Raw genomic sequence first — 18,515 nt, forward strand, 5'->3', positions numbered from 1 at the left:
TAGGCAGATATTTAGGTTCTGTTTAACAGGATTTATCTTAATTGCAGGATTAGTAATTCCCCTGGGTGAAGCTTCGCTCAGCTGAACTCAGAACTGCTGAACCTCCAGACGAGCTGCTTCTTCTCACCTGGCCAGCAGGGTGTTCAGGTAGTCCGGGGTGGTCGGGTCGGGGCTGAGAGGAGGCGACGTCACATAAGAAGCAGCCTTAGCCCAGTTCTTGCTCCAGTAGTGAGTCCCGTCTGTACCCAGACTGGCTGTGATTGGCTCACCAAAAACCACATTTCCTGCAGAGGAAGTTCAAATTTCATCAACATGGGAGAAATGAAGCAGTAACATTAATAAGTTTATTTGGGGGCGGGGCTTAGGTAGTTTAGAGCTACTATGTTTAAAAAAATATCCATATTGTCGCCACGTGTAGATAATGAATCGCAAACAAAAAATATAAAATACATTGCCATGTCAATATAAAATAAATTCTTAAAAAAAAAAATCTAATGAGTATCAAGTATAAACACAAGGAATTGCTTTGTAAAATGTAAATTAACCATTTTTTGGCTTTCAGAATCGATATCAACACAAAACTTGCACACAATGTTTCCAGAAACCAAACAACCACAACTCTTTATCAAATAATCTTAAATCACTCATTTTTCTTTTTCTGAAGGGAAAAGAAAACTAAAAAGTGCCCAATTATGCTCTTAAGATTTTCTTCATTAATGAGTTAATTTGATTTTAACAGCTTAATTGATCGCAAATTTCTGTAGTATTTAGGTAGAAAATAGAGCAGCTTGAGTTTTTTAAATTTATAAATGCATACTTTCTCAAAAGTCATCATTTTCTACAGTTTTTTACAAAAAGCATTTACCAGTACTTTAGACATTTTTTCTAAACTCAGCAACACACCCAGCTCATACAATGAACCCAGTTTTCTGCACAAAAGCACATTTTGTTTTCACAACACAAAAACCTGAATCCACATCAACTAATTCTTTCAAAACTCTAAAGCATGTTTTCTGTTCCAGAGCTACATCTAGTCAATCACTGTGCACCCACTAATAACAGCTAGTGCCATTACAGAAACAGCATCGCGTTCGTTTTTTAAAATATAAATCTTAATTAAAACAATTGAGTTTCAAATGTGTGCAACATGTTGTCTACAAGTAATTAAGTGATATTTATCATATAGAACTAAAATTTAGACAAAAAATAGTCTGTGGCCGTTCATTCAGTAAATAAAATGCTAGGGAGAAGACATTGTTGTCAAATGTTATTCTAAATGCCTTAGTTCCATATGTGCAAAACTTAAATATACAAATACAAAGATAATCCTTATTTTTATTTGAACATCATCACACATTCTTACTCCTCTCCCTCTCTCTTATCCTGGAACAACTATTTCTTTCCAGAGGTTTCAAATAATGAAGAACAAGAAGAAGTAGAAATCTATACTTTACAGGATTATTATTATTATTATTAATATTATTATTATTATTATCACTGGCAGAACCTGGTTAAGTCTAATGCTAAGATCCAGAACCAGAGGTGGTTGGTTTAGCATCTGTAAATTCAAAATTGTGTATTAGTTATAATAGATTTACAGCTGCTCTTGTTGCAGAAGCAGTAGTTTATACTGTATTTAAGGTTTAGAACATGAGGTAGTTAATTTCGGTTGTATTTAAGCAATCGTAAATAAGAATTGTTTGAGTGGGGAATTTAGTTTATTAATAAAATGTAAGCATGTTTAAAACATGTTAATTGAATGTATTTTGTGTGATAGAAACATGAATTGTATGAACAGTCCTGTAGCAGTTTTCTCTGTGTTTCTGTGTCTTTTTCTAGTGATTATGGTGAAAGTGTGAATGTGCTGTTCCACCACTACATTCCTTTACAGAAAATACTCAGTTTATTAGTATTAGTATAAGTTATTTTTTTCCTTAAAAGCCCAGGCTTTTCTGCTAACTTGAAATTGAATGGATTTCTTGTCATTTCCGGTTAGTACTGAGTGGTAACAGAAAAAACTGTTTTTTTTCTAAACTGCTTGTGTATTTATGCACTATTATAGTGAAGCGTTTTTTACGTAGTGTCAGAGAGCTTTTAGTACTGATACCTTTTTTCCTGGCCTGAGAAATGATGTCCGCTGCACTTTTACTCATCACACGAGTCACATAGAGCGGACAGTTCGTCTGACTGGCAATAGTGACGGCTCTGAACACCGCCTCAGCTTCCAGCTACACACACACACACACACACACACACACACACACAGCACGAACATTTTCATAAGCGGTATATACACTACCAGTCAAAAGTTTGGACACCCCTCATGCAGTGATTTTATGCTTTATTTCTTTATTTAATGTCTTTTCTACATTGTAGATTAATATTAAAGAGATGAAAGCGATTGCAGGACTCATATATAATTCTGTAGTAAAGAGTATAAAAGTGTTTTTCCTCCACATTAATCTCCTGATCTAAACCTGATGAACTGATTTGGTGATTTGAGGTGATTTAATTGGGAGGAGCTGGAGCTTCACAGCGTGAAGGAAAAGCAGCAGCTATTGTTCAGCACCTCCAGAAACTCCTTCCTTCAAGATGCTGAGAAAACTATTCCAGGAGACTCTCCCTCATGAAGACACTGAGATTAAAATACCAAGAGTCTGCAGATCTGAACTCAAACATACATCTGATATTTATTTACAACAATCTAAAGTAGTATCTTTATATTTATATTTACATCATCTGTTATTGACCGATGTTCATTCATTCATTCAATTAAACTGTACAGTTTAAAATAGTTTGATGAAGAACGTGATTAAATGTGATTTATTTATTAATTATACTTAAATGTAATAATTAAATACATTCTGTTTTATTATTATCATTATTATTAATATTATATTTATTTATTAAACGCTTACCTCCTCTGGTCGGCTGAGGACGTGCCCCTCTGGCCCAGTGATGCCCATCGCCAGCATGCGCGTCTGCTCCTGCACAATTACACAAACTCACCAGTCTCACACTACAGATCTCATTCCTCACAATTAATGTTATATTTCTTATCAAATCTTGCTAATCCAACATGGTACATTTAACAGGAGATTAACCCTACAGTCACTGTTTCATCCTAAATCTAATGTTCTAGAGAACACAGTGTCACATGCACTTCTTTCAATCACTCAATCAATCAAATCATGGAACTATAAAAATCAAAGTAAATAAATATAAACCTATGAGCAGGAATACTATTGTAATTGAGTATTATAAGCAAATAAAATCACAAATAAAAAGGGGGGAAACAAAAACTAAAAAGTAAGTAAGTAAACTAAAAGTAATAGAAAATAAATTAAAACTTTACACTGAGAGGATTTAGGAATTAAACTAACCCTAGTTTTAAATCTTTCTTTTCATGGCACAATTTATTATTGGGTAATTATTACAATATTTGTAACACATGTGCATCTCCAGACCTCAGCAATGATATCTCCATTTTCTGCATGAACCTGAACAATTCCTCCCAGCTCCCCGAGGAAGGTGAAGATCTCATACAGCTGCAGGAACATCAGACAGACATCAGACTCCTCTCCATCATCCCTCCATCACTCCAGATCAGTAAATCTGATATTGTAATGGAAATTCTCTTTGTGGCTGAAATGTTTTTGCATCATCATACGAACCTCACTGTTGCTCAACTGATAAAGATCTTTAAAGGCCATATAGACCTGAAACGAGTTCACTCCTGCAGGAAAAGCAGAACAATTAACATTAGTATATTTTACATAAAAGCAGAACCTGTGCGACTTCAGTTTCAGAACACAGTTTTAAAAATCAGCCGAAACAAAACTTCTCACAATCAAACCATCATCTGAGATCTCACCTTTCTCCTTCAGCAGAGTCTCCACCTCCTGCTTCACGCTGTCGTTCCAGTGCGTGACGTCCACGTGCAGAGCATAATCACAGCAGCACTTCTCCTCCGCCCAGTTCTTCCACACCTCAAACGCCTCCACCAGACTGCTGCCGGGTTCTGGGATCACATGATCCACTGGAGACAGGAGACAAACCAGTGAAACCAGTCCTTCATCTGTCCAGTTTAGTCTGTGATTATTTACAATTAATCACTTTTATTGAATAGTGTGTGTGTATAGTGTATATGTGTGTGTGTGTGTATGTATAGTGTATATATGTGTGTGTGTGTATAGTGTATGTGTGTGTGTGTGTATAGTGTATGTGTGTGTGTATGTATAGTGTATATGTCAGTGTATAGTGTATATGTGTGTGTGTTTATAGTGTGTATGTGGGTGTGTATAGTGTATATGTGTGTGTATAGTGTATATGTTTATGTATAGTGTATGTGTGTGTGTGTGTATAGTGTATATGTGTATGTGTATAGCGTATATGTGTACGTATAGTGTATGTGTGTGTGTGTGTATAGTGTATATGTGTAAGTATAGTGTATGTGTATAGTGCATATGTGTGTGTGTATAGTGTATATGTGTGTGTGTGTGTGTGTATAGTGTATGTGTGTGTGTGTGTGTATTTATAGTGTGTATGTGGGTGTGTATAGTGTATATGTGTGTGTATAGTGTATATATGTGTGTGTGTGTATAGTGTATATGTTTATGTATAGTGTATGTGTGTGTGCGTATAGTGTATATGTGTGTGTGTATAGCGTATATGTGTACGTATAGTGTATATGTGTGTGTGTGTATAGTGTATATGTGTATGTATAGTGTATATGTGTGTGTATAGCGTATATGTGTGTGTCTGTGTGTGTATAGCGTATATGTGTGTGTCTGTGTGTGTATTTATAGTGTGTATGTGGGTGTGTACAGTGTATATGTTTATGTATAGTGTATGTGTGTGTATAGTGTATATGTGTGTGTGTATAGTGTATATGTGTATGTATAGTGTATGTGTGTGTGTGTATAGTGTATATGTGTATGTATAGTGTATGTGTGTGTATTTATAGTGTATATGTGTGTGTGTGTGTATAGTGTATATGTTTATGTATAGTGTATGTGTGTGTATAGTGTATATGTGTGTGTGTATAGTGTATATGTGTATGTATAGTGTGTGTGTGTATTTATAGTGTATATGTGTATGTATAGTGTGTGTGTGTGTGTGTGTATTTATAGTGTATATGTGTGTATATGTGTATTTATAGTGTATATGTGTGTGTATATGTGTATTTATAGTGTATATGTGTATGTATAGTGTATGTGTGTGTATATGTGTATTTATAGTGTATATGTGTATGTATAGTGTATGTGTGTGTATTTATAGTGTATATGTGTATGTATAGTGTGTGTGTGTGTGTGTATTTATAGTGTATATGTGTGTATATGTGTATTTATAGTGTATATGTGTATGTATAGTGTGTGTGTATTTATAGTGTATATGTGTATTTATAGTGTATATGTGTGTATATGTGTATGTATAGTGTGTGTGTGTGTATTTATAGTGTATATGTGTGTGTATATGTGTATTTATAGTGTATATGTGTATTTATAGTGTATATGTGTGTATATGTGTATTTATAGTGTATATGTGTATGTATAGTGTGTGTGTGTGTATTTATAGTGTATATGTGTATGTATAGTGTATGTGTGTGTATATGTGTATTTATAGTGTATATGTGTATGTATAGTGTATGTGTGTGTATTTATAGTGTATATGTGTATGTATAGTGTGTGTGTGTGTGTGTATTTATAGTGTATATGTGTGTATATGTGTATTTATAGTGTATATGTGTATGTATAGTGTATGTGTGTGTATATGTGTATTTATAGTGTATAGTGTGTGTGTGTGTGTATTTATAGTGTATATGTGTATGTATAGTGTATGTGTGTGTATATGTGTATTTATAGTGTATAGTGTGTGTGTGTGTGTGTATTTATAGTGTATATGTGTATGTATAGTGTATGTGTGTGTGTATGTGTATTTATAGTGTATATGTATATTTATAGTGTATATGTGTATGTATAGTGTATGTGTGTATGTATAGTGTATGTGTGTATTTATAGTGTATAGTGTGTGTGTGTGTGTGTGTATTTATAGTGTATAGTGTGTGTGTGTGTGTATTTATAGTGTATATGTGTATGTATAGTGTATGTGTGTGTATATGTGTATTTATAGTGTATAGTGTGTGTGTGTGTGTGTATTTATAGTGTATATGTGTATGTATAGTGTATGTGTGTGTGTATGTGTATTTATAGTGTATATGTATATTTATAGTGTATATGTGTATGTATAGTGTATGTGTGTATGTATAGTGTATGTGTGTATTTATAGTGTATAGTGTGTGTGTGTGTGTGTGTGTATTTATAGTGTATATGTGTATGTATAGTGTATGTGTGTGTATGTGTATTTATAGTGTATATGTATATTTATAGTGTATATGTGTATGTATAGTGTATGTGTGTATGTATAGTGTATGTGTGTATTTATAGTGTATAGTGTGTGTGTGTGTGTGTGTATTTATAGTGTATATGTATATTTATAGTGTATATGTGTATGTATAGTGTATGTGTGTATGTATAGTGTATGTGTGTATTTATAGTGTATAGTGTGTGTGTGTGTGTGTGTATTTATAGTGTATATGTGTATGTATAGTGTATGTGTGTGTATATGTGTATTTATAGTGTATATGTGTGTGTTCGTACCGATCATGGTGGTTCCCCCGGCGAGAGCTGCTTTGGTTCCCTGGGCGAAGTCGTCGGCGGTGACGGTTCCGCGGTACGGCATCTGAAAGTGGGTGTGAATATCGATCCCCCCCGGAATCACCATCTTCCCCTCCGCCTCCACCGTCTTCACGCCTCCCGGCACGATCAGATTATCTCCGATCTGCCTTCAGAGGGAAAACGGCATTCATTACTCTCACACCGGCAGAACGTCTTCGCTATTGCAACAACGGGAAAAGTACCTTTTGCTATTTAAACACTGCAGGGGGAAGGAGTGAAAACAGAATGTTGGTGGGGTGTAAAAGAAAAGCAGGAAAGCACTGCAGAGGGTGGTGAAGGCTGCACAGAGGATTGTTGGAGTTAGCTTCCCCAGCACCACAGACATTTACACCTCCAGGTGCAGGAAAAGGGCCACCTGCATCAGGAAGGATCCCACCCACCCAGCACACGCACTTTTTGTCCCACTCCCCTCAGGACGGAGGCTGCGGAGCATCAAGTGCAAAACAACAAGACTCAGAAACAGCTTCATTCCGGAAGCTGTAAGACTCTTAAACTCCACTTAACAACACACTGCACTGACACCAAGGACAATTACTGTTTACTGTTTACCAACATGGTCCCTTTACTTGCACTGAGACACTTTATCTCCACTGCTCTAATTCACATTATCATGCTGCTATAGCACACTTGCACTCTGGACTTCATGTTGCTGAACCTTCTACTCTCTATTTATTTTTTATTCTTTTGGGATATTTATCTATCTATTTTGTATATTCTATTTTTTTTATTGGGTGTAAAACTGGATCATGAGATCACAATTTCGTTCCACCCCATGTACCACATGTGATGTGAATGACAATAAAATCTCCTTGAATCCTTGAAATAGCGATGAGCATATCTAGGACCTACTGATCTAATGTCTCTTAAATGCAAAATATTTTATGTATAAACACATTCTGCAGCAATAACCGTACTTAGCTTATGATAAACTGGTTAATAGATGTAGAGAAAGCAGAAAAGAGTACAGGTGTTTCTGTTTGCCCTCCAAAATCTGGTTCCTTCACCAGAAAAAAAATATAATAATAATAATAATAATAATAATATCTGCTCTGTGGTGGTTTTCCAACCTGTGGGTCCTGAGTATTGAAGTATATAGAGGAACAGGGTGATCTGTTTATCTACTGATCGGTGAAACAGATGAGACGGATAACAGGAGGTGGTCATAATGTTATGGATAAATAAATTGTAACTGCAGGGTTTTTTCCTGTAACTCCAGCTGCTGTAAATCTCTGAGACAAAGCGGCGAGCAGATCAGTTCAGCCGAGAGAAATGGAGTGTGTGGCCGGGAGCCAGAACACCGATCAGCCAATAGGAACAAAGAATGCTTCTGCTGTGTCTGGAGATTGGCCAAATGGGAGAATGCTGAAAATGGGACAAAAGCCAAAACTGAGATCTGGGTCCAACAGTGAGATCATTCTCCCGCCTGCAGAACCTCACTGAGCTTCTACTGTCCAACTTACTTTATCACACCGTCCTCCATGTAGAGATCAGCACAGAACGACTGATCATCATTCACAATCCGGCCCCCTTTAACCAGCAACCGCTCACTCTGAGAGAGAGAGAGAGAGAGAGGGAGGGAGGGAGAGAGAGAGAGAGGGAGGGAGGGAGAGAGAGAGAGAGGGAGGGAGAGAGGGAGAAGGAGAGAGGGAGAGAGGGAGAGAATGTTTGTGAACCAATAACATCATCATTTTCATGGTTCAGTGTTTGGGAACTTTTCCAGTATTCTTTCAGTAGAAAAACATCTAACAGCTGCAGGAGCAGAAATTTCACATTTGTTTTTCGGCTGATCAGATTATTTCTGTTGCGTTTTCGATTCACAACTACTGATACAATACAATTTTCAATACAAGAGGTCTTTTCATATCAATGAATAAATAAATAATGTTACACTAATATAGCGCATTTCTAGACACCCATGGAAGCTTTACATGCACAGCATACTCTCAACCGGAAACAACCATCCACCTGTAGTCCATTAAATCTTGGGTTGGTGTGTTTTGAGTTGGTGTATTTTGGTTTGAGTTGGTTTGGTTTGTTTGGGTTTGGTTTGGTTATGTTGAATTTAAGTTGGTGTGGTTTGGTTGGGTTTGATAGATAGATAGATAGATAGATAGATAGATAGATAGATAGATAGATAGATAGATAGATAGATAGATAGATACTTTATTAATCCCCAATGGGGAAATTCATTTGTCCAACAGCACACAAATAACAACAACAAAAAACAAAAACACACAAAAAAAATACACGACAGAGTCCACACCCAGGTTTGGTTAGTTTGAGTTTGATTGTGATGGGTTTGGTTGTTGTGTTGGGTTTGAATTGATGTGTTTTGGTTGGGTTGGTTTGAGGTGGTTTGGTTTGAGTTGGTTTGGTTGTTGTGTTGGGTTTGAATTGGTGTGTTTTGGTTGGGTTGGTTTAAGGTGGTTTTGGTTTGAGTTGGTTTGGTTGTTGTGTTGGGTTTGAATTGGTGTGTTTTCGTTGGGTTGGTTTGAGGTGGTTTGGTTTGAGTTGGTTTGGTTGTTGTGTTGGGTTTAAATTGGTGTGGTTTGGTTAAGTTGGTTTGAGGTGGTTTGGTTTGTTTGTGTTTGGTTGAGTTGGGATGTGTTTGGTAATGTTGGTTTTGAGTGGGTTTGTTTTGGTTTCTTTGGGTTTGGTTTGGATGGGTTTGCTTGTGTTGGGTTTGTGTAGTTTCAGTTGAATTTTTTTGGCTTTGGTTGTGTTTGGTTTGTTTTGATGGGGTTGGTTTGGTTTGAATTGGTTTGGTTGTGTTGTGTTGGTTTGGTTTGAGTTGGTTTGTTTTGGTTGGCTTGATTTGTTTTGAGTTGGCATTAATTGGTTGGGTTGGTTTGAATGTGTTGTTTGAGTTGGCGTGAATTGGTTGGGTAATAAAATGTACCACAATAAACTACACTTCTCTTATTGGTCAGAACTGTGTAGGGCGGGGTTACTAAAGTAAATACAGGAATGTTCTGTGTGATGGACTAGCACGTATTTTAGTCAATAGTAAGGTCGGATCACATTCTCATCACTAGTAGAACCGAGGTTGAGCTGGTTTGGAACCGGACTCCTCTCGCAGGTCTCAGTATTGTTGTTTTGGTCTGAACCCAAATGTGAAACTGAATACGAACTGACCAAATCGTGCTGAGGCTGCAAGACACACGACAGCTACATACAAAAACGAAAATGCATCTTCTCCACAGCCCACATCTGTCTGCACTGAAACAGCAGAGCAGCTAATCCAGCGACAGTTACGGTAATTAGCGCTGGCACTGTCACTTCAGCTCACTACTGGCAGCCCGTCCCTGTCTAACACTCTGCCTCGGTCTGCAGAACCAGCGCTTTCTACTGACCCAGAACTCCACCTTTACAACATGAAATAACACCACAGCTGCATTCCTACAGACCACGGACACAACCATACACTGCTGCAGACTGGACCCGGCACTGGACCCAGGACTGTCCCGGACCCGGGACTGGACCTGGACCCGGACCCAGGACTGTCCCTGGACCCAGGACTGAACACGGGACTGGACCTGGACCTGAGAAGCATCCAGGTAGCTGCACCGTTAAAAAAGTCAGAGCGCACCTGACTCTTAAAGGAATGATGAGCAAGAGACACTCTGATTGGTTTATTTCATGTTACACCCATGATTATTTAAGGGAACTAGTACATGACTTTTGCTCCTCTCGAGCCGCACAAGGTGGACTTTTCCCATCGTTACGATAGCAAAGACCCTAAATTAATCTAAATGCTGCACGGTTCTACAGATCAATGATATAGGACCCACATTGTATGATACGTCAATAATGTAATGATGGTGACAGGCCTAGTGAGTAGTTTATGTAATGCAGGGAGTATAAACAGTAACTGGTTCTCAGGGGAACAGTTCTGCACAGGGCCTGTTTTCCACATTAAAGAAAAAACAGCAAACAGGAAAGCAGAATGGGACGGGTCTCAGAAACCAACGTCTTCTGCAGACGACTCGACTACAGAGTAATAACTGTGTAAAGAACATTATTACCAAATAAATTACATTACAGAATATTTCTGTATAACAGACGCTGCTCTCAGTAGACTGTAGTTTTCTATTTCCTGCAATATCATCAATTATTTACTGTCAGTCTATGTCTAATATTTCTGGTCACTGTAGGATTTATGCACTGTGGACCCATGATTCCTCTAATATTTTATATTTTTGTATAATAACTAACACTTCTGTATATATATAATATATATATAAATATATATATAAATATATATACATATATACATACATATATATATGTGTGTGTGTACACAGGATGATGTGTTTCTACTGTAATATTTCCTAAAATGTCACTTAAAAATGCAGTATATTGTATTGCAATATACTAAATCCTAACTACTGTATCGTGATTCACATCATATCAGCACCTTTCTGCAAATAAACAGCCCTAATGTACAGTACCATTCAAAAGTTTGGACACCTCTTCCCATTCAGTGTTTTTCATTATTTCTGTATTTAATGTATTTCCTACACTGTAGATAAATATTAAAGAGATGAAAGCGATTGCAGGACTCATCTGTAATTCTGTAGTAAAGAGTATAAAAGTGTTTTTCCTCCACATTAATCTCCTGATCTAAAGCTGATGAACTGAGATGGTGATTTGAGGTGATTTAATTGGGATGAGCTGGAGCAGCAGCTATTGTTCAGCACCTCCAGAAACTCCTTCCTTCAAGACGCTGAGAAAACTATTCCAGGTGATTCTCCCTCATGAAGATACTGAGATTAAAATACCAAGAGTCTGCAGATCTGAACTCAAACATACATCTGATATTTATTTACAACAATCTAAAGTAGAAAATAATCAGATTCTGGTTTATTATTAAAAATAATTCAGCATGTGTAGAGCTTTAATATTAAATGTATAATTTAAAAAATCATAAAAATAATGAAACACACTGAATGAGAAGAGATAGGAGTAACAAGGCTATTTTTAAAATGTAAGGAGTAGAAAGTAAAAAATAAACGTTAATTCAATGTCAGAATTGTATTTTACTACTGGTGTGAATGACTATACTGGTCATATACTCACATCCTTCAGACCTTAACGATTAATAAACTCAATTCATTACATTTCACTGATACTTATGTTAAATAAAGGTTGTTTTCACTATCAACATTAATTTAACGTTCTTCGCAGGCTAATAATCTGCCCAGACTAAGGATCATCTGCAGGACCAGACAGGACAAAGAAGCCCCATCACATTCATCACATTCATCACATTTACACAGATCCCAGCTCACAGTGAACTCCTCTGTTCTCTTTATAATATAATATACCGCAGATCTTAATTATTGGGGTTAAAATCTCGCGAGTTTATTCGGTTTTTCTTTCTTTCTGTCTGTTTTTGACCCGCCCTGATTTTAGGGGCGTGGTTTTGCTGCTGCAGTACAGAGCGGGCCGGGCTGGGTAAAGGCCCTGCTCTTCAAAGCGCGCACTGTTTTTATCTGTAGCTACAGTAACAAATACAAAAGCCTAGATCTCCTAATTTCACCTGATCTAAAAGAAAACATCAAAAATAAACGCTGCAAAATACAAGCAAAAATAAGCAAAATACCAAATCCATGAACTGAGCACCCCCCACTCCCACCCATATAATAATAATAATAATAATAATAATAATAATAATAATAAGTAGAAACGCTGGTAAAGGAAACGCCCCTCGCCGTTCTGCAGCGCATTTCATCCGCTAACAAAGCCCTGAAAAATCCAGAGAATCACCGAATAAAACCGGATAAAGTCGGATAAAATCGAGCCCCGGACCCTCCGGTCCCCCAGGACCCTCCGCAGCGCTTACTGTGATCTTGGGGATGTTTTTCTTGCCCTGGAGAGACATGGTTCTGGTGCTGAAGCTCCGGGAGATGGAGGATCTGCGGCTGATGGGATCAGTTATAGCGGAGCAGCGCGTGCGGCAGAGCTCGAGCTGCGGGCTCCTCCCTCACTGCGCCGCACCTCCCCTCCAGCAGAGGGCGCTCCGCGATTTATAACTGTTCTAATATGTACATCAATACTAAAGTCATCTACACTTTGAATATAAACATATGGAATTATTTATTCAACAAAAAAGAGTTTATTTTTACACAGATTTACACAGAATAATACTGACTGACCCCCATTTAAAAATGCTTCACTCATTACTAACACAGGGCTATTCTACCTCTTCACTACTTTACTTTAACTGATGCTCTCAAACACATTAAGAGACAAGAAATTCAAGTAATTAACTCTTGATGAGTTCAGCACAGCTGTTAACTGAAAGCCTGAATTCCAGGTGAGTCTACCTCATAAAACTGACTGAGAAAATCCAGCAGAGATGTTCAAAACTGATCATCTAAACAAGAGGAGATACTTTGAAGAATCTAAAATATAGTGTTTCTACAATTTAGAACATTTTAAAACAATGAAAAAACACAGAATTTAAGGTGTATCATTTGCTGGAAAGGAGGTGCAGCACAGTGAGGGAGAAACGTGATAAATGTTCTGTGTTGAGAAATCTGTACCATTTTAGAAAAAAACATTATTAAACATTTATAATCTCAGATTTTGTTCATTTGCTTCATATGTACCAATTCATACGGGACTCAAAACAAACCCGAGAGAGATTCTATTCTATTCTTCTCTCTAATATAGAATTTCTGATAGCACAAAAAAACGTGAAAAAAAAACAAGAACTTTGCAAGTATCCTTACGTGCAGTTGCCCCAAAGACCATTAAAACATCATAATTAAACTCGCTCTCAAAAAAGACCTGTGCTGTGTTAGAAATGGTTCACTTATTCACTGTGAAACATTTACTGTATAGTGAACAGATTAGGGAAACAATGAACCACCTCTGTCTGTTTTTCTCTGAGGGCGTCTGACACACCACTGCACTGTGATATACACTGAGAATTCTATCGCACGTCGTCTGTACGCTACATTTTGCGATTAATTTTGTGCATTAAATGCATTTAAATCTCTGTTATAAGTGATGGTTCTTCTTTACTCCACTAGAGTGTGCTACAAACCTCCCCCAGACGCTCCAGCTCTCCTCACATCAAATCCATCAGTGCATTATTGATCATTATTGACAGCCAAAGCTCATCTTAGTACATAATTCTCCGTCGTTTATCAGCCAATAAATAAACAGCTTAGTCCCGCCCACTGCACTGGAACAGTAAAAATCCTCTTCCTACATATTTATACCTCTGTAAAACTTACATATATTCTTCCTTATTTTCTTACTATTCATTTCCAGGTAAGTTTCTTTATAACTGCCAGCCAAAACATTCAATTCATGTATTCCACTTATATAGATCTGTTTTGTAAACTATCTATTTCATGTCATTTTTGGCATTTTAAGCTGATCTGTACAACAAAAAAATACAAAAACATTGAAAAGGGCTTGGTTTAAATATTTTCTCTTTATCAGACAAAATTTCATATAATTTGTTAATATAAATTACTTAGAGTAAATATTAAGGTAGCACAACCAAAAAAATACTGTTATTTTTAAAAGCACATAAAGTTAAAACATTAACAGCTAACATTATTAAATGAATGAAAAATATGCTTTTTAGTGAGCATTTAGTAACTGAAGAACTTGTGGAGGTTATATAAATTATTTCTTTCCCAAAATCTACTCAGATCAGAACAAATGGAATAAACCTTTTATCAGAACCAAATAAATATCAAACAGTAAAGCAATCAAGTAATTCAACCAGGTAAACTACACTGTACAGAACACAACCAAAACTGAGGAAGGTGCAGTGAGTTGCTGGTTGTTTTCAGCTGAAAGACACAAGCTGTATAGGGCTGGAATAGTAACGTTCATTCAACTAACAATTACCAAAACACGGCCCGCCTTTCTTTGTGTACATTTCACTAACATGTGGCTTCAACTGCACTGAAGTAAACAAAATATTGAAATAGCACTGCAATATTGAGAATATCACTATAAGGTAAAAGTATAATTAGAATAGCACTACTAAGTTAAATGTATAAATAGAATAGTACTACTGAGGTACATTCATAATTAGAATAGCTCTGCTGAGGTAACTGTGCTTTGTTGGTGTATCTGCTGCTTAGATTTTAATAAATATTTTAAGGTGTGTTTTTTTAAAAGCAATACAAATATAACGTGTTTATTTTCTGTTATCATGACAGGTTGTTTTGAGGGGAAATCAGTTAAAAGAATGTAAGGGAGAAATGTGCTTATTTGTGAAATTTAATAAACTCATTCAGGCTGTTTAAAGGCCAGCTGCAGCTCAGCCAGTCTAAATCCAATCAGCACAGAAGGTCAGTATTATCTGATAACGAGGAGAGTGTGACAAACATCAGCTAACAAATCTGAATCTGTAGCTCTTTAAAGTTAAACAGACCTTTCTATCTCAAACAGGTCTAACAATAACTACATTTGTTTGGAAGGTTTATTAGCCACATAAATTATTGCAATAAACAATATCATTGTCATTTTAACACCATCACAATCCACATATACAGTACCAGTCAATAGTATGGACACACCTTTAACTCAGTGTTTTTTTCAATATTTTAATGTTTAATATTATTAATATATGTAATATTTTAAATGTTCTGTATTGTAGATCATTACTAAAGTCACCCAAACTATGAAGAAATACATACAAACCAGAATATTTTACATTATTTATACATTACATTACATTACATTACAAAGTGACTTACAATAGTCAAGTACAAAATTAATAGAAGTTAAAGGTAAAACATTTTATAGATAGGGCTTAAAGGAGGTCGAAGGGAAATAATAGGATAGAGAAGTGAAGGAGGGGAAGAAGGAAATGAGGTTAGTAGTAGTCAGTTTGTTAGACGTGTTAAGAGAGTAAGTGCTCTTTGAAGAGCTCTGTCTTCAGGAGTTTATTAAAGATAGTGAGAGATTCTCCTGATCTGGTAGTAGAAGGTAGTTAGTTAGAGGTGTTAGGAGAGTAAGTGCTCTTTGAAGAGCTCTGTCTTCAGGAGTTTATTAAAGATAGTGAGAGATTCTCCTGATCTGGTAGTAGAAGGTAGTTAGTTAGAGGTGTTAGGAGAGTAAGTGCTCTTTGAAGAGCTCTGTCTTCAGGAGTTTATTAAAGATAGTGAGAGATTCTCCTGATCTGGTAGTGGAAGGTAGTTTGTTCCACCATTGGGGAACTCTGTATGAGAACAGTCTGGATTGCTTTGTGTGAATGTTTGTTTGGTAAAGCGAGGCGACGTTCATTGGAGGAGCGCAGCGGCCGGGAGGTAGCGTAAGCCTTCAGAAGTGAATGCAAGTAGGAAGGAGCCTGTTCTGTCATCACCTTGTAGGCGATTGTAAGAGCTTAATTTATAAAAGCTCCTCTTGTTTAGATGATGAGTTTTGAACATCTCTGCTGGATTTTCTCAGTCAGTTTTATGAGGGAGAGTCTCCTGGAATTCAGGCTTTCAGTTAACAGCTGTGCTGAACTCATCAAGAGTTAATTACTTGAATTTCTTGTCTCTTAATGTGTTTGAGAGCATCAGTTAAAGTAAAGTAGTGAAGAGGTAGAGTTACAGGTATACAGTGAATAGGGAATATTTGAGTAATGTTCTAATCCAGATTATGAGAAGCAGCAACTACTCAACTAAATAAAGAAAAATATTTGAAAGTGAAGGTCAATCAATTCGAAAAGAAGAATTTCAGGAACTTTGAAAGTATCCTTAAGTACAGTCACCACACAGACCATAAAACTCGTTATGATGGCCCTCATCAGGACCACCCCAGGAAAGGATAGAAGAGCGAGAGTTTCCTCTGTTGTACAGGATAAGTTTATCAAAATTACCAGCCTTAGAAACCACAAGTTAACAAACAGCTCCCCAGATAAGAGTATCTAAATACTTCATTTTAGGTTTGTTTATTTTGGTTTGTTTAACACTGTTTTTAAGTTTCTACATGATTCCTTATGTGTTCCTTCATAGTCTGATAGATCACTTCACTGTGCGCGAGCTCCGTACTCACCGGTTCCTCCGGAGGGTTACGGTGAAGCTCGTGCTCTCCGTCTGCTTTGATCTTCTCCTGGGTTTTGAGCTCCTGCTCGCTGCTCGGTAAGCGCGTGTCCCCGCGCGCCGGCTCCGGTCTCGCGCCCCGCTGTCCGACGCTCAGCGCGCGGAAGTCGATAGTCTTGCTCTCGTGCGCTCCTTCCACGCGGCAGAACAGCCCGCCGTGCTTCCGGCGGGACACCGGCTCCGCGCTGCCCGGCCGCCGCGCGAGGTACACCGGCAGCTCCTCCTCCGCCGACATGATGCTGCTCGCGCTGCGGACTGATACCGGTACCACTGACCGTCCGAACCAGAACCACCCCCACCCCCATCAAACACACACACACACACACACCACACACACGCACACACACACACATCGATGCCATATCATAATAACCACCACATACACACAGAGCCCTGAAACAGTATTTACCCCCTAAGTTACTGATTCTACTGTTTACATTTTTCAAAATATCTATACAAAAATCTATACAAACCAACCTGCCCCTGTGAATTAACTGTGATTAATCACACTTTTGGAAATCTTAGTTCAATTTCACTACTAACCACAACCAGGCCTGATTACCTGTAGAATTAAGAAATAACTTCAATAGAACCTGTCTGACAACATGAAGCAGATAAAATATCTCAAAAAGCAGCAACAAGTATTATTATTATTATTATTATTATTATTATTATTAATATTAATATTGTTACTGTTTTATATATTATTACTATTATAAAGTATTACTATTACTATTTCTATATAATTATTATTATTATTATTATTATTATTATTACTATTATTATTATTAGTGTCTTCTTATTTATAATAATAATATCGAGGGGGGGGGGGGGTGTTCCAAGGCAGAAACCACTGCTGCACTGTAAAAAAAAAAGTGTTATTTTACAGTATGAGTTTCAGTTATTAATAAAGGAAACTGTCCTGTATTCTTGCTTTATAGACAAAGCCCTTTTTCGTGAATAAACACATTCCCCTCCTTTATTATTTCTCTCTGAGGTAGATGAACCTCTGTGGTACAATAAGCCTAAATGTAGCGTCAGTTTAATTTATATTTGAGATAATAATATTAGGCTTTATTACTATTATTTATTTATTATTATTAACTTGCTAGCATAGATATATATATACCAGTAGGTTTTAATGTTACTTCAGTTAATTAGCTAGTTGTTAAGATAATTTCAACAGTTAAACTAGTAGCTAAAGTCCAGGCTGTAAAATTATAATATTCAGATTTTTATCTACATAATTATAATCACATAAGATTTGTGTGTGCTCAATCAGCAGTTGACTGAGCTGGGTAGCTAGCGGTTAGCTCTCTGGCAAAGTTCAGTAGAAGCTAAAGAAGCTAAAGGAGCTAAAGAGACTAAAAAAGCTAAAGTAGCTAAAGTAGATAAAGAATCTAAAGTACCTAAAGAAGCTAAAGAGGCTAAAGAAACTAAAGTAACTAAAGTAGCTAAATAATCTAAAGCAACTAAAGTACCTAAAGAAGCTAAAGAGGCTAAAGAAACTAAAGTAACTAAAGTAGCTAAATAATCTAAAGTAACTGGAGCTAAAGAAGCTAAAGAAGTTAAAGTAACTAAAGAAGCTAAAGAGGCTAAATAAACTAAAGTAACTAAAAGAGCTAAAGAAGCTAAAGGGCTAAAGAAGCTAAAGAGGCTAAAGAAGCTAAAGTAGCTAAAGGAGCTAAAGAAGCTAAAGTAACTAAAGAAGCTA

The 18,515-nt window shown here is 36.8% G+C and overlaps 1 protein-coding gene across 2 annotated transcripts in view; it reads right to left on the reverse strand.

Moving 5' to 3' along the window:
• The window catches only part of dpysl3 (dihydropyrimidinase like 3), a 30,352-nt gene extending 13,301 nt beyond the window's left edge, over positions 1 to 17,051 (reverse strand). Inside the window, exons 1-9 of one of the 2 annotated variants that reach the window (XM_049466388.1) lie at positions 16,755 to 17,051; positions 8,198 to 8,286; positions 6,660 to 6,844; positions 3,875 to 4,039; positions 3,675 to 3,736; positions 3,468 to 3,548; positions 2,919 to 2,987; positions 2,108 to 2,228; positions 128 to 284 (exon numbers count right to left, since the gene is read on the reverse strand). In XM_049466388.1, coding sequence (XP_049322345.1) covers positions 128 to 284; positions 2,108 to 2,228; positions 2,919 to 2,987; positions 3,468 to 3,548; positions 3,675 to 3,736; positions 3,875 to 4,039; positions 6,660 to 6,844; positions 8,198 to 8,286; positions 16,755 to 17,036 — 1,211 coding nt within the window. In that variant the 5' untranslated portion in view covers positions 17,037 to 17,051. Of the gene's footprint in view, positions 1 to 127; positions 285 to 2,107; positions 2,229 to 2,918; positions 2,988 to 3,467; positions 3,549 to 3,674; positions 3,737 to 3,874; positions 4,040 to 6,659; positions 6,845 to 8,197; positions 8,287 to 12,582; positions 12,708 to 16,754 lie in introns of those variants that run through there. The other variant, XM_049466387.1, reaches the window with a different exon arrangement.
• Positions 17,052 to 18,515: the final 1,464 nt, after the last annotated feature.

This window comes from Astyanax mexicanus, chromosome 17 (assembly GCF_023375975.1).
Source record: "Astyanax mexicanus isolate ESR-SI-001 chromosome 17, AstMex3_surface, whole genome shotgun sequence".
In the NCBI taxonomy this organism is placed as follows: domain Eukaryota; kingdom Metazoa; phylum Chordata; class Actinopteri; order Characiformes; family Acestrorhamphidae; genus Astyanax; species Astyanax mexicanus.